This window comes from Lolium rigidum, chromosome 7 (genome assembly GCF_022539505.1).
Source record: "Lolium rigidum isolate FL_2022 chromosome 7, APGP_CSIRO_Lrig_0.1, whole genome shotgun sequence".
Lineage (NCBI taxonomy): Eukaryota > Viridiplantae > Streptophyta > Magnoliopsida > Poales > Poaceae > Lolium > Lolium rigidum.
In genome coordinates, this window is record NC_061514.1 from 79185431 (window position 1) to 79202633 (window position 17203).

Below are 17203 nucleotides of genomic sequence, written 5' to 3' on the forward strand. Positions count from 1 at the left end.
ATGACGGCGGGGCGAGGCACGTGGAGCGGCGGCGACACGTGGCATGGGGAAGCGACATGTGTGGCACGGCGATGGCGGCGGGCCAGTAGAAAAGGGGGCTGATCCAAACACATCATAGATAATATAATTCACATGATCCATACAAAGTTTGGAACAAATTTTCCACAACAAAGTTTGGTACAATAAATTATTACACATCATTTCTTCCCTTGTGTCCCTTGCTTACGATTGTGCCGTAACCATGGAGCATCCTCATCATTTAACCTAATGCTTGGGTCAGTGTTCACTTTGAAGGGTGGAATTTCACCAAACATATTAATCTTCTGACATGTCTGTCTTGTCCTCCACTCCCACGATGTTTTTCTTTTCCATGAATGAACAATGTGGCGCTTTGGATCATCGCATGATGTACTCGTTTTCTTATCTTTCCTTTTCCTCGGTTTGCTACTCATGTCCTTCACATAAAAAACCTGAGCGATATCTTTGGCTAGGACGAATGGTTCGTCAAGGTAACCAAGATTGCTGAAATTCACCATTGTCATTCTGTATTGCTCGTCCACCTTTACCCCACCTCCTGTTAGCTTGAACCATTTGCACCAGAGCAAAGGGACCTTGAAGGAGGGTCCATAGTCAAGTTCTCATATCTCCTCTATGTAACCATAATATGTGACCTTTTGCCCATTCTCGGTTGTTGCATCAAAACGGAAACCACTGTTTTGGTTGGTGCTCTTTTTATCTTGGGCGATCGTGTAAAATGTATTCTCATTTATCTCGTACCCTTGGAAAGTCGTTATAGTCGAAGATGGTGTCTTGGCCAACATGTACAGCTGCCAACGTCATTGTTATTCATTAAATGTTTTCGCAACCAACCGCCGAAAGTCTCCATGTCGGCCTTTCTAATCCAGGATTCAGGCTTCCCCAGGTTGTCCGAGCGTAAAATATTCTTGTCTTCCTCGAAGTACGGAGCCACCAAGCTGGAATTTTGCAGAACTGTGTGGTGTGCTTCAGTCATAGAATGGTTGTCCATACATATCGTTGATTTCCTTCCGATCGTGCCTTTTCCACTTAGTTTCCCCGCGTGCCGCGATTGAGGAATACCAATCGGCTTATGGTCAGGAACATAGTCAACACAAAACTCAATTACCTCCTCATTTCCATAGCCCTTGGCGATGCTTCCTTCTGGCCTAACACGGTTACGAACATATTTCTTTAATACTCCCATGAACCTCTCAAAGGGGAACATATTGTGTAGAAAAAATACAGGACCGAGAATGGAAATCTCTTCGACTAGGTTAACCAGGAGATGCGTCATAATATTGAAGAAGGATGGTGGGAACACCAACTCGAAACTGACAAGACATTGGACCACATCGTTCTGTAACCGTGGTAGATCTTCTGGATTGATTACCTTCGAGAGATTGCATTGAGGAATGCACATAGCTTCACAATGGCTACTCGAACATTTTCCGGTAGGAGCCCCCTCAAAGCAATCGGAAGCAATTGCGTCATAATCATGTGGCAGTCGTGAGACTTCAGGTTTTGGAACTTTTTGTCCGCCATATTTATTATTCCCTTTATATTCGACGAGAAGCCAGGCGGGACCTTCATACTGCTCAGGCATTCAAAAAAATGACCTTCTCTTCTTTGGTAAGAGCGTAGCTGGCACGACCTTGAAACCATTCTGGATGCAGGTCTTCTAGGTCTTTCAAACGTTGCTGGTCCTACCGTGCTTCCTTTGTATCATTTGTCTTCCCATACACGCCCAAGAAGCTTAGCAGGTTCACGCAAATATTCTTCGTAACATGCATCACGTTGATTGCAGAGCGGACATCTACGACTTTCCAATATTCTAGCTCCCAAAATATAGATTTCTTCTTCCACATCGGTGCGTGCCCGTCAACTCCCTGTGGAACTGATTGTCCGCCAAGACCCTTTCCAAAGATGACTTTCAAATCCTTGACCATATCAAATACCTCAGCACCAGTACGTTCCGTAGGCTTCGGCCGGTGATATGCCTTGCCGTTGAAATGCTTGCCTTTCTTTCTTACGTTATGATTTCGGGGAAGAAATCGACGATGCCCTAGGTACACGTTCTCTTACAATTACCCAAATATATATTTTCAGTCTCATGTAAGCAGTGCGTGTATGCATTGTATCCCTTATTTGTTTGTCCCGAAAGGTTACTAAGAGCAGGCAAATCATTGATGGTTACGAAAAGGAATGCTCATAGGTCAAATTCCTCTTCTTTGTGCTCATCCCACACACGTACACCAGGTCTGCCCCACAACTGTAAAAGTTCATCAACTAATGGCCTAAGGTACACATCGATGTCGTTGTCGGGTTGCTTCGGACCTTGGATGAGCACTGGAATCATAATGAACTTCCGCTTCATGCACAACCAAGGAGGATGGTTGTAGATGCATAGAGTCACGGGCCAGGTGCTATGGCTGGAGCTCTGCTCGCTAAAAGGATTCATGCCATCTGTACTTAGACCAAATCTTATGTTTCTTGCGTCAGCTGCAAAATCTTTGAACTCTCTGTCGATCTTTCTCCATTGTGTTCCATCAGCGGGGTGTCTCAACTCCCCATCCATCTTACGGTCCTCTTTGTGCCATCGCAACAACTTGGCATGCTCTTTGTTCCTGGACAGACATTTCAACCGTGGTATTATAGGAGCATACCACATCACCTTGGCGGGAACCCTCTTCCTGGGTTTCTGGCCATCAACATTGTCACCAGGGTCATCGCCTCTGATCTTATAACGTAATGCAGTGCATACCGGGCATTCATTCAAATTCTTGTATTCACCGCGGTAGAGGATGCAGTCGTTAATGCATGCATGTATCTTCTGAACCTCTAAACCTAGAGGGCAGACAACCTTCTTTGCTTCGTACGTACTGGCGGGCAACTCGTTATTCTTTGGAAACATATTCTTCAACATTTTCAGCAAATTTTCAAATCCTGAGTCAGCTACACCTTCATGTGCATTCCATTTCAGCAAATCCAGTGTGCAGCCCAGCTTTTTCAGACCATTATCGTATCCTAGGTACAGCGACTTTTTGTGATCCTCTAACATGCGATCCAAATTCTCCCTCTCCTTTTCAGTTTCGCAGCGTCTCCGTGCATCAGCAATGGTCCGACCAAGATCATCAGCGGGCTCATCACGTGCCTCTTCTTCACCTTCCACTTCACCTTCCCCACCTTCAGCGTCCTCCATGAAAGTATCACCGAAATGATCAGGATAGTTGTCATCGATATCATCCCCTTCTTCATCTTCTTCCATTCTAACCCCTCTTTCTCCATGCTTGGTCCAACAATCATAGCTTGGCATGAAACCGTGCCGAAGCAAGTGCACGTGAACATCTCTTGAGGAAGAGTAACCCTTCTGATTCTTACAGGCAGCACATGGACACATAACAAAACCCGTAATGCTTGTTCGCATTAGCCACTACGAGGAAATCTTTCAAACCCGTAATGAACTCGCCGGAGAGTCGGTTACCGTACATCCATTGCCGATTCATCTGCATTATTATTATATAAAGTATATAATTAACCATCATGCATTTGTTAAACTAACTAGCTAGAAATAATAGAAATTAAACAATGAACTACACACATGCATATTTTATCAATGACACATGAAAGGTTCAAGTTGCTAACCGCGATCGAGGAGGAAAAATAAATGAGAAAGCTCAAGTGTGGCTCGGACACTTCATATCATGTTTGTTTCATGCTCTTGGGCATTTCATCGAACACCTTGTGTGCATAAGTGGATCCAAAGGCAAACCCACCACCCCTTGTGAATGAAAGTGGCACACCAAGTTGCTAAGTGAATTGTGGTGAAGTGCATTTATAGGGATGGGCCTTTAGTCCCGGTTGGCCTAGCCAACTGCGACAAAAGGCCTTCGGGCCAAGCCTGAGGACCTTTAGTCGCGGTTGGCCAGGCCAACCGGACTAAAGCCCCTCCCGTCCACCAGCTGTTGACCGAGCCCGCTAGGCCCAGGCCTTCAGTCGCGGGTCGCCTTCCGAACCGCGACTAAAGACCCCATTAGTCGCGGTTCGGATATTTTGGGGACTAAAGGGGGCGTATGGAAGCCTCTTTTTCTACTAGTGTAATCCACAAAGTTCATGGTCTTATGAATTTTAAAAAAATGGTAGAATTTTAAGTATGACTTTTTTTTGGGTGTACTATGGACTATTTGGATCACACAATAAATGCATGAAAGCCTTATAAAATTCATATGTGTCTAAATTAATTGTAAGAATTTCATATGAGTTCTAGCATGATCCTTGCATGCACCTCATGGGAAATCCATATTTTTTTCCAGGCGATCCACCACGGGAATCGATTTTCATTATCGGGGGATAACGAAAAACAGCCCAAGTTTCTTCCTGCAATATATAGAACTCCACACCCACTGGAGAACAAAAGCTTACAAACGCAAAAAGAAAAGGAGAGGCGATCACCACATATCTAGCAGCTAGTGTTCAATGGCAAGAGACATCTAGAAGTTTTTTCAGCTACAGGTGGGGGTGTTTGTTGAGACAAACAGCAACACACAACAAACGGAAGTTTTTCTCATCTCTTATCACACATCATCAGCAAAATGAGGCCCGCTGTCGCCAGGACATCGATCTTCTTTAGTCTCCAAGGTTATCAGCGTCTTCAGATTCTTCTGCATCAATCTCCATATCACCATCAGATCGAGCCACCAGCCGAGGTATATTGCTTGCACCAGTGGCACCTGTTCTCCTGTTAGCAGCTCCAGCAGCAAGATCGAGTAGAGCGAAAGCTCCTGTCGCAGCTGTGAGGCTTCAGCTGTAACATGAGACCCTGCCCAATATTTCATGAAAGCCACAGAATGATAGATTAGATCAATAGGATTTTTAGGAAAAAAAATTCAAAGCATGCTTTATTACGCGTTTTCCAAATGGCCCAGCAAATCGCAGCCAGTCCAGCAATTTGGACATTGCGACTGACAGTGGAGTGTTGTAGCATCCACCAAAAGTATTGTGCAAAGGACCCAGGTCGATTTTGGGCTCTCACAGCCATCCCCACCATGCTCCACAGGTATTTTGCTGCAGGACAAGAGAAAAAAAAAGGTGTAGAATGTGTGCATGGGCAAAACAAAAATGGCAAGTAGGATTCCCTATCTAGTTTCTTTTCAACAGATTGTCTTTTGTTGCTATAGCATTGTGTCAGATGAGCCACAGCCATATTTTAATTTTCAAAGGGATTCTCCAAAGGTGCTTGAAAGATCTGTCAATACCATTTCTGCGATATAAACCTTTTTGTCCATTTTCATCTTGGCCTGTCAACTGCACCTGATTGAGTATATTAACCAGCCCACAGACCAGTAGACAACCATCTTCTGAAGGATAATCTCCATCCCATGTTTGCAGCAGCAGCCACAATGATATTCTGTTCATTACTGTAGAAGGAGATGCAATGCTCGATGTATTGATCGGATGCATATGGCGGTACATATATAGGCCACGTCCTCGACTATACAAGGAAGGAGGCGGGCCCAATAGTAAATACAAGGATATGTATCGCTATACAATAACTACGAGAGGATACACATCCAGATATACAAGATATGTATCTCAACACCCCCCCGCAGTCGAAGCGTCGCCTGGTCGAACGCATAGACTGGACCGGAACTCCTCAAAAGATGCTGTAGGGAGACCCTTCGTCATGATATCCGCAAATTGTTGGGAGGTGGGCACATGAAGTACTCGAATGTGTCCAAGCGCCACCTGTTCCCGAACAAAGTGGATGTCCAGCTCAATATGCTTGGTGCGGCGATGGTGAACCGGGTTGGCGGAGAGGTAGACGGCGGAGACATTGTCGTAGTAGACCACGGTGGCTTTGGCGACGGGACATGAGAGCTCAACGAGGAGTTGCCGCAGCCAGGAGACCTCAGCAACCGCGTTAGCAACAGCCCGGTACTCCGCTTCGGCGCTGGAGCGAGATACCGTGGGCTGTCGCTTAGACGACCAGTGAGATCAGCGAAGGGCCGAAGTAGACGCAGTAGCCAGACGTGGAGCGACGCGTGTCGGGGCAGCCTGCCCAATCGGCGTCCGAGTAGGCGATGATGTCCGTGGCAGTGGAGGCGTGGAGAGACAGACCGAAGTCCATGGTACCACGAATGTAGCGGAGGATCCGCTTGACCGCAGCCCAATGAGGATCCCGCGGAGCGTGCATGTGAAGGCACACTCGCTGAACAAGCATACTGCAGCTCGGGGCGAGTTAGGGTGAGGTACTGCAGGGCACCGACGATGGAGCGGTAAGAGGACGCGTCCGAGGCCAAGGAACCTTCTGTGGCGGAGAGCTTGGACTTCGTGTCGACAGGCGTGGCCGCGGGTTTGCAATTAAGCATACCGGCGCGGTCCAGGAGCTCATGGGCGTACTTGCGCTGATGGAGGAAGAAGCCGTCGGTGCGACGGACGACCTCGATGCCGAGGAAGTAGTGCAGAGGCCCCAAATCCTTGAGGGCAAACTCAGCGCGAAGACGGTCGGTGAGCTGGCGCAAGTAGGTCCGTGGAGCTGGCCGTTAAGATGATGTCGTCGACGTAGAGCAGCAAGTACGCGGTGGTGGCGCCGTTGTTGTACACGAACAGCGATGCATCGGAGCGGGTGGAGCGGAAGCCGAGTTGGTGAAGAAACGCTGCGATGCGCTGGTACCAGGCGCGTGGGGCTTGCTTGAGCCCGTATAACGAGCGCGAGAGCAGGCACACATGGTCGGGGTGGGCGCTGTCGACGAACCCAGTGGGCTGCCGGCGAAGACCTGCTCCTCGAGATGGCCATGAAGAAAGGCGTTGGAGACGTCCATCCGATGCACGGGCCATGCGCGGGAGACCGCGAGCCGAAGAACAGGTGCGGATCGTCCCGGGCTTGACAACCGGGGCGAAGGTGTCGGTGAAGTCGACGCCGGCGCGTCGGCGAAAACCACGAACCACCCACCGCGCCTTGTGGCGGTCGAGGGTACCGTCCGAATGGAACTTGTGCTTGAAGACCCACTTCCCGGTGATGACGTTGGCGTGAGGGGGCGGGGAACAAGCGTCCATGTCCGGTTCCGCTGCAGGGCGTCGAACTCATCATGCATGGCCGCAAACCACTCGCGGGTCGCGGAGAGCAGCCCGGGCAGAGGTGGGCATAGGCGACGGCGTGGCTGGTGAAGCCGCGGAGGTCGACGCGGTGCGTACGTACTCGTCCGAGGGGTACCGCGTGCTCGGGACGCGAATCCCTGCACGGGCGCGCGTGAGGGGGCCCGTCGCCGGCGGCGGAGGAGGCGGAGGCGGGGCCGGAGGCGAAGCATCGCCCGAGCCGGGGCTCGAGGGCGACGCGGTCGAGGGCGCAGATGACACGGCGGTGCCCGAGGTAGTGCTCGAGGGCGACGCGGGCGGTGTCGAGGGCGAGGCGGCGGGGCTCGAGGGCGCCACGTGTGAGCCCGAGGCAGGGCTCGAGGGCGTCACGGAAGGCGTCGCAGCTGTAGTAGAGGGAGTGCGCGGAGGCGCTGCCGAGCCAGGGACCTCCACCAAGGTAGGGCCGCGACGCCGCGGACCGTCGGGCCGCGGGAGGAGAAGTCCTCATCCGTTCCCGTGCAAAGGGAAAACAGTGCTCATCAAAGTACACGTGCCGGGATGTGATGACGCGGTGAGAGACCGGATCATAGCAACGGTAGCCTTTGGTGTTAGCCGGGTAACCGAGAAAGACACACGGAATGGAGCGAGGTGCGAGTTTATGAGGGGTGGTGGCAGCGGTACTAGGGAAACAACGACAACCAAAAATGCGGAGACCGTCGTATGAGGGGGTGAGCCAAACAGGAGGTTATGTGGTGTGTAATTCCAGCGAGGGCGACACGGGCGTAGGTTGACTAGGAGGGTGGCGGTAGAGAGGGCGTCCGGCCAGAACTGAGGGGGCATGTGGGCGTGGAACAAGAGGGTACGGACGCAGTCATTAAGGGTGCGTAGGACGCGCTCGGCGCGGCCGTTCTGCTGGGAGGTGTATGGGCAAGTTAGGCGGAAGATGGTGCCGTGGGTGGAGAGGAGGGTGCGGATGGTGGTGTTGTCGAACTCCTTGCCGTTGTCGGCTTGGAGGGCGAGGATGGGACGACCGAACTGTGTAGACACATAAGAATAAAAGGCGGTGAGTGTTGAAGCGACATCAGATTTCTTACGAAGAGGAAAAGTCCGGACAAAGTGAGAAAAATCATCGAGAATAACAAGATAATAAAGAAAACCAGAATGACTCGGTATAGGGGACGTCCATACATCACTATGAAGTAATTGAAAAGGAAGAGATGCAACTGTGGATGAAGTACTAAAAGGAAGCCGAACATGTTTGCCTAGTCGGCAAAGCGCCACATGAGTGAGCCGCCATTTTATTACATGAAAAAGAAAAGCCTCTCATTATTTGACGGAGCGAGGTGGAGCTGGGATGGCCAAGACGAGCGTGCCAAAGGTCGACGCCGGCAGAGCGCCCGAGGTGCAGCGTGAGTGGAGGAAGACGGCTGAACGGGGCACAGTCGCCGGGACTCTCACAGCGGTGCAAAACCATCCGGGTACGGGCGTCCTTTACGGAAAAACCAAACTCGTCAAATTCCACAGCTACTGAGTTATCGCGAGAAAGAGTTTTGACTGAAACTAAATTCTGAACAAGATGTGGTGAAACTAAGACATTATTAAGAGACAATGGTGTGGAGTTAGAAGGAAAAGGAGTGGAGCCAATATGAGAGATGGGAAGACCAGCACCGTTACCGACGATGATGCGAGAGGAAGTGGATGTTGGAGATGAAGTGGAAAGGTTACCCGGGTGAGCAGCCATGTGTGCGGAGGCTCCGGTGTCCATGAACCGGTCTCCACCGCCGGGTAAGCGCCCGAGTGAGGGGGCGTGCTGAAGGGCGGTGTACAACGCGGGATCCCGATGGGCCGTCGGGCCTGCGGCATCATGCCGCCGTAGACGGGAGCGTAGGGCAGGCCGGCGGAGGCCTGCGGTGGCGCGGCGAGGAAGGCCTCGGTGCGTCGGCGGACGGGGGCCGACGGTGCCGGGGACGGGGGGCGCGGAACGGGCATGGTGTAGGCGTGCACGACCCCCGTCCGGGGTTGTGTCCGCCCGCCCACGGCGGAGTGGGGTGTGAGTACCCGGGCGCGGACCGACGATGCCGGGGCCGCCGCTGTGGCCACCGCCACGGCCACCACCACGGCCACGGCGACGGCCGCGGCCACCGCCCCCTCCTCCTTGGTGCTCGTTGCGGCCGAGGCGCGAGTGTGGAGGGGCGGGGGTGGGCGCCGGTGGAGCTCCTCCGCCATGAGGAAGAACGCCGTTGCCGCCGGCCCATAGAGCGGTGTGAACCGCCCGGGTGCGCACACCCTTCAGCCCGGCGTTCCTCCGGCCGGAGGTAGTCGACCGCCCGCTCGAACGTAGGGTTGGTCATGAGGGTGAGGTTGGAGGCGGCGTTGCCGAGGTCCTCGCTGAGGCCGGCGGTGAGGGTGGAGAGGAGGAGCTCGTCGCCAATCCGGAACCCAAGGTCCTGGAGCTCGTCGGAGATTGCCTTGAGGCGCAGGCAGTAGGCGTCCAAGGTTTGATCACCCTGGGGTGTTCCGAAGAATTCCTGCTGCAAAAAGACAACACGTTGGAGCTTGTTATTGGTGAAGAGGCCGTTGATCTTTCCCCACACCGTGCGGGCGTCATCGCCTTCCCGAACGACGGTCTTGAAGATGTCCGGCGAGACGGTGAGGAAGAGCCAGCGGATGATGGTGGCGTCGATGGCCAGCCCGGCCGGCGTCGCAGAGCGAGGAGGTCGGCGGTGCCGTCGATGTGATCGCGCAGGTTGTACTCGCGGAAGAGGAGGTAGAAGTACGTCTTCCGGGCGAGGTAGTTAGCGGCGAGTGGTGGACAGCTTGACGGGGACATGGTCGGTGATGGCGACGGCGCGGAGCTGGCCGGGGTCGGGGATGGAGGAGTCGGCGAAGGGGTTGGAGCTAGGGGTTGACATGATGAGGAAGGGGAGGCGGCGCGCGGCCGGGAGAGGGAGGAGAGGCGGCGCTGCTAGGGTTTAGCGGTTGGGGGAGGGGGGGTGCGGCGCACGGGAAGGAGAGGCGGCGCGCGGCTAGGGTTTAGGATCTAGGAGGTGTCTGATACCATGTAGAAGGAGATGCAATGCTCGATGTATTGATCGGATGCATATGGCGGTACATATATAGGCCACGTCCTCGACTATACAAGGAAGGAGGCGGGCCCAATAGTAAATACAAGGATATGTATCGCTATACAATAACTACAGAGGATACACATCCAGATATACAAGATATGTGCGGCGATGGTGAACCGGGTTGGCGGAGAGGTAGACGGCGGAGACATTGTCGCAGTAGACCACGGTGGCTTTGGCGACGGGACATGAGAGCTCAACGAGGAGTTGCCGCAGCCAGGAGACCTCAGCAGACCGCGTTAGCAACAGCCCGGTACTCCGCTTCGGCGCCGGAGCGAGATACCGTGGGCTGTCGCTTAGACGACCAGGAGATCGGCGAAGGGCCGAAGTAGACGCAGTAGCCGGACGTGGAGCGACGCGTGTCGGGGCAGCCTCGCCCAATCGGCGTCCGAGTAGGCGATGATGTCCGTGGCGGTGGAGGCGTGGAGAGAGAGACCGAAGTCCATGGTACCACGAATGTAGCGGAGGATCCGCTTGACCGCAGCCCAATGAGGATCCCGCGGAGCGTGCATGTGAAGGAACACCCGCCGAACAAGACATCCGCAGCTCGGGGCGAGTTAGGGTGAGGTACCGCAGGGCACCGACGATGGAGCGGTAAGAGGACGCGTCCGAGGCCAAGGAACCTTCCGTGGCGGAGAGCTTGGACTTCGTGTCGACAGGCGTGGCCGCGGGTTTGCAATTAAGCATACCGGCGCGGTCCAGGAGCTCATGCGGGCGTACTTGCGCTGATGGAGGAAGAAGCCGTCGGTGCGACGGACGACCTCGATGCCGAGGAAGTAGTGCAGAGGCCCCAAATCCTTGAGGGCAAACTCAGCGCGAAGACGGTCGGTGAGCTGGCGCAGTAGGTCCGTGGAGCTGGCCGTTAAGATGATGTCGTCGACGTAGAGCAGCAAGTACGCGGTGGTGGCGCCGTTGTTGTACACGAACAGCGATGCATCGGAGCGGGTGGAGCGGAAGATGGTGCCGTGGGTGGAGTTGTCGAACTCCTTGCCGTTGTCAGTTTGGAGGGCGAGGATGGGACGACCGAACTGTGTAGACACATAAGAATAAAAGGCGGTGAGTGTTGAAGCGACATCAGATTTCTTACGAAGAGGAAAAGTCCAGACAAAGTGAGAAAAATCATCGAGAATAACAAGATAATAAAGAAAACCAGAATGACTCGGTATAGGGGACGTCCATACATCACTATGAAGTAATTGAAAAGGAAGAGATGCAACCGTGGATGAAGTACTAAAAGGAAGCCGAACATGTTTGCCTAGTCGGCAGGCGTCACATGAGTGAGCCGCCATTTTATTACATGAAAAAGAAAAGCCTCTCATTATTTGACGGAGCGAGGTGGAGCTGGGATGGCCAAGACGAGCGTGCCAAAGGTCGACGCCGGCGAGAGCGCCCGAGGTGCAGCGTGAGTGGAGGAAGACGGCTGAACGGGGTACAGGTCGCCGGGACTCTCACAGCGGTGCAAAACCATCCGGGTACGGGCGTCCTTACGTAAAAACCAAACTCGTCAAATTCCACAGCTTACGGAGTTATCGCGAGAAAGAGTTTTGACGGAAACTAAATTCTGAACAAGATGTGGTGAAACTAAGACATTATTAAGAGACAATGGTGTGGAGTTAGAAGGAAAAGGAGTGGAGCCAATATGAGAGATGGGAAGACCAGCACCGTTACCGACGATGATGCGAGAGGAAGTGGATGTTGGAGATGAAGTGGAAAGGTTACCCGGGTGAGCAGCCATGTGTGCGGAGGCTCCGGTGTCCATGAACCAGTCTCCACCGCCAGGGTAAGCGCCCAGCCGAGGGGGCGTGCTGAAGGGCGGTGTACAACGCGGGATCCCGGTGGGCCGTCGGGGCCTGCGGCATCATGCCGCCGTAGACGGGAGCGTAGGGCAGGCCGGCGGGAGCCTGCGGTGGCGCGGCGAGGAAGGCCTCGGTGCGTCGGCGGACGGGGGCCGACGGTGCCGGGGACGGGGGGCGCGGAACGGGCATGGTGTAGGCGTGCACGACCCCCGTCCAGGGGTTGTGTCCGCCGCCCACGGCGGAGTGGGGTGTGAGTACCCGGGGCGCGGACCGACGATGCCGGGGCCGCCGTTGTGGCCACCGCCACGGCCACCACCACGGCCACGGCGACGGCCGCGGCCACCGCCCCTCCTCCTTGGTGCTGTTGCGGCTGAGGCGCGAGTGTGGAGGGGCGGGGGTGGGCGCCGGTGGAGCTCCTCCGCCATGAGGAAGAACGCCGTTGCCGCCGGCCCATAGAGCGGTGTGAACCGCCCGGGTGCGCACACCCTTCAGCCCGGCGTTCCTCCAGCCGGAGGTAGTCGACCGCCCGCTCGAACGTAGGGTTGGTCATGAGGGTGAGGTTGGAGGCGGCGTTGCCGAGGTCCTCGCTGAGGCCGGCGGTGAGGGTGGAGAGGAGGAGCTCGTCGCCAATCCGGAACCCAAGGTCCTGGAGCTCGTCGGCGATTGCCTTGAGGCGCAGGCAGTAGGCGTCCAAGGTTTGATCACCCTGGGGTGTTCCGAAGAATTCCTGCTGCAAAAAGACAACACGTTGGAGCTTGTTATTGGTGAAGAGGCCGTTGATCTTTCCCCACACCGTGCGGGCGTCATCGCCTTCCCGAACGACGGTCTTGAAGATGTCCGGCGAGACGGTGAGGAAGAGCCGGCGGATGATGGTGGCGTCGATGGCCAGCCGGTCCGGAGTCGCAGGCGAGGAGGTCGGCGGTGCCGTCGATGTGGTCGCGCAGGTTGTACTCGCGGAAGAGGAGGTAGAAGTACGTCTTCCAGGCGAGGTAGTTAGCGGCGGTGGTGGACAGCTTGACGGGGACATGGTCGGTGATGGCGACGGCGCGGAGCTGGCCGGGGTCGGGGATGGAGGAGTCGGCGAAGGGGTTGGAGCTAGGGGTTGACATGATGAGGAAGGGGAGGCGGCGCGCGGCTGGAGAGGGAGGAGAGGCGGCGCTGCTAGGATTTAGGGGTTGGGGGAGGGGGGGTGCGGCGCACGGGAAGGAGAGGCGGCGCGCGGCTAGGGTTTAGGATCTAGGAGGTGTCTGATACCATGTAGAAGGAGATGCAATGCTCGATGTATTGATCGGATGCATATGGCGGTACATATATAGGCCACGTCCTCGACTATACAAGGAAGGAGGCGGGCCCAATAGTAAATACAAAGATATGTATCGCTATACAATAACTACAGAGGATACACATCCGGATATACAAGATATGTATCTCAACAATTACAAATCAGGGAAATCCATATGTATTCAGTATGAATATTTTCTCTCTTCAAATTTCAGCAGCATCGTTGTAAAAAATCAGAAGACAAAATTTACGGTTTCTATGTGTTTCTTATTTCCTATGGTTGTATCTTACAAGCTAGCCAGGGAGAGGACCCTGGGTCTCAAAGCCACCATGGGTTCTTTTGCTCAAAGAAAACGCACCATGGGTTCTTCCAAATCATCGCGCCGACATATACCCCAGGCGCTTTCCGTAAGCAACAGGCGGTTAACTCACTTCGGTGCTTCTCTAAAAGAGTGAGTGAGAGATAGAACGACAAGGTAAAGAAGATTTTTACCGTGGGCATTTTGGGAAAAAATCTCCAAGGCACATAGTGGAGCTGGAATTCCCCTGACAATGACACGGCCATTCAGCGACGCAGAGAATTTGCCCCATATATACGCGGCAGCGCCTCACTCGTTCCATCGCCTCACTTCGTTGTGAGCGACAGCAAAAGAGGGAAGAAAGGCTGCTCCCCTGCCCTGCCATAGTAGATGCACAGTCGCTAATTCGGCTTAATTCGTTCTGTCCTACCAGCACCGCAAATATCTCCAAGAAAAGAGCGAAAGCAGCAGCCGCACTGAGGCGAATCAGCCCCGGGCGTTCTCTTACGGCTAAGCGGGAGAGCTAGCTGAGGAGAGTGCTGTGCGGCGCCATTAATGGCGGAGGGGCAGCTCGCGGCCTGCTGGGGAAAGCAGGATGACGAGTGGAGGAAAGGCCCATGGACCAGCCATGAGGACAAGCTGCTCCTCGAGCATGTCGCCCAGCACGGCGAGGGAAGGTGGAATTCCGTCTCCAAGCTCACAGGTAGAATATCATCATCTACAGGATTAATCTGCTTCTTTTTCTTGATCTGATGGTTTATGCTCTTCCTTGAATCATAATCTTTCGCTTCACGAGGACCTCTAGTACGAGAGCCTCCTTTTTTCACCAACCAGGTCTGCAACTTGCCAGTAATGATTGATTGATCCTTCCTGCAAGTTGCAGGGTGGTCAACCAGGTCAATCGCGTAGCTTTTAGGCATTCCTTGTACCTTAGGATCTTCAAGTACCAGCTGCAACTTGCAACTTTGCAAGTTCACCTGAGGATCTTCAAGTACCTGCAACTTGCAAGTCCGCCTGAGGATCTTCAAGTACCTGCAACTAGCAAGTTCACCTGAGGATCTTCCGGTACCTGCAACTTGCAAGTTCACAAAAGCTAGCTACCTGCATGCATGCACGATTCGATCCTTGTAGGGTCCTGCGTTCTTGTAAGAACTTCCTTATACCGTTCTGTTAGGTCGATTTCCATGGTCCATGGTGTCGTCTGCTCCAGCTTGTCTTGAACTCTCTTTCATACTCACTCATCTCTTAACACTAACGATTCCAAAATTTCTTAGAATTGGCAAGATGCCTATGGAAATCTTCAATTACAAACGAGCTCATGCATGTAATTCGAGAATTATTAGACTCTAGGACGCAGCCATTTATATGTTGCTGATCATGGTCCATGGGTATAAGGGAGGACCTGGTAAGTTTCATGCACCAGTGAGATAGTGTCCGGTGGGAACAAATACACGTGATTACTACTGTTCACAGCATAGGTGGACTATCTCTGTTCATGTCTGCATCCACCTCTCGCAGAATCGTAAGCTTAGTCGTGATAGGGGGTGTTAATGTAACTCGAGATTGCTACTCAAAATTGGATTGGCCGGGTTGATTGACGTGTGAACAATATTTTAGTGAGTTTGTTATCAATTATAGAAAGCCTCAGCACTTAGACCTGAAAGCTAGTAATTAGATTAAGCATCAATATATAGCGATGTCACACGCATACATACAGGTGGCGAACGTTAACAGTAGTAAGAGGCGGATCTAGCATATTCAGCACAAGGGTTGTGAATTGTGACCATTCAATTCTTCTTGTTAAGCTCAACGCAAACAATTTCTGAAAGTATATAGCAAATGACTAGTGTAAGTTACTACCCATTTGAACACCATTATACCTTGCCAGGCAATAGTATATTTTTCCTGGACCACCACTTTGTGTGCACACGTTGTGAGTTGGTGACCACTTCGCCAAAGTCCATTTCTCATCAGAGCTTATGTTGCTGCAGGTCTGAAGAGAAGTGGAAAGAGTTGCAGGCTGCGGTGGGTTAACTACCTCAGACCTGATCTAAAGAGGGGCAAGATCACACCACAAGAGGAGAGCACCATAGTCCAGCTCCACGCCTTGTGGGGAAACAGGTAGAGAATACTACGATATCACAATTAACTCCAACATGCTCACCATGCATGCATGAGATAAATACAGGAGAAAACACTCAGTGCAGTGACTAAATTCAGCGCATGACACCTGACATGTTTGTTCAGGTGGTCGACGATTGCACGCAGCCTCCCGGGGAGGACGGACAACGAGATCAAGAACTACTGGAGGACGCACTTCAAGAAGGGAAAGCCGTCCAAGAACATCGAGCGCGCCAGGGCAAGGTTCCTCAAGCAGCGCCGGGAGATGCAGCAGCAGCAGCAGCAGCAGTTGCTTCTGGGGCAGGGCAAGGACGACGTCGAGCTCGCCACGGCAGGCACCGTCGCCGACGTTCAGGTCGACGACGATAAGATCTGCAGCGTGGGCTGCGCGGCGGCGACGTTGGCCGGCCACGAACACGAGGATCAGTTGCTCATGCGGGACGTCATGGACTTCCTGTGCCCCATGTCCTGCGTTCTCCTTCACGACGCCGGGCATGGCGGCGGCAGCTGCTGCGCGTCGACGAGCGAGCAGGAATACGGCTCCAGCGAGGACGACGGTGCCACGTGGGGAAGCCTGTGGAACCTCGAAGACGTGGCCCATAACGTCGACGGTGGGGCATGCACGCTGTGGTAGATTCCGTCCCCGCTAGCTCTCGCCGAGAAATCAAAAACAAAAAAGGAAAAGGATCTAAAGAACTTGCATGCTCCCTTCTACTAGGAAAAGAGAGAAGGTACATGGTGCTAATCAAGTGATGGAGAATGATGCAACGACAACTATCGTACATCCACTTTGCTTGAGCCTCAGTTGATGACACGTTGAAAGCGCTGTTTCACTTTGTTTAAGGGGAAACTCAAGATGTGTTTTCCCCTTGTTAGCACTGGCAACCTCTCTCCCGGCCTGCTTAAACAAAGGAGATGAGGGCGTGTTCAAATTTGTTCCAGTGATAATACTAATATATGGTCTGATTAATTGTGATTAGTACATTTACCTGGCCGGTCTGTTCTCAGCTTAGTTGTCTAATATGGTCGACGATGATGGCAGGCTAGGATGATGTTCAAAGCGCCAAAGAGAAAAAAGGAATTCAGAATTGTTTGGAACTTGTACACAAAATAAGAGTTCACGGTTGAACATGAAGCCTAAAATTATAGACCCAAAATTTATTAGTTTGTTATGTTTTGCTACTAAAGCTAAGTGCAAAAAAGGAGAGATAAAATGACACATCGACACATCACCACACTATGTGGCATGCACGAACACCTAAAAGACAACAAAATAACACAGTAGATCATTATACCATCCACCCTCTCTGTCCAGGTTTACAAGGCCTAATGTTTTTAAAAAACTTTTCCCTTAAGTTTTATCTACAAAATATGAGTTATATGTTACAAAAGTTATATCGCTGGGATTTTTTGTAAATGCGATTTCAGTGAAATACTTTTTTGTGGTGTATTACTCATATATTTGATTGCCGGGAGTAAATAAAAATGACAT

At 52.7% G+C, this 17203-nt stretch overlaps 1 protein-coding gene across 1 annotated transcript; it reads left to right on the forward strand.

Annotated features, from left to right (window-relative positions):
- The first annotated feature begins 14145 nt into the window (after positions 1 to 14145).
- LOC124671579 (MYB-like transcription factor EOBI) lies at positions 14146 to 16345 on the forward strand. Its single transcript, XM_047207937.1, has 3 exons — positions 14146 to 14293; positions 15582 to 15711; positions 15838 to 16345. The coding sequence occupies exons 1-3, from the start codon at positions 14146 to 14148 to the stop codon at positions 16343 to 16345; spliced, it is 786 nt and encodes a 261-aa protein (XP_047063893.1).
- The last annotated feature ends 858 nt before the right edge of the window (positions 16346 to 17203 follow it).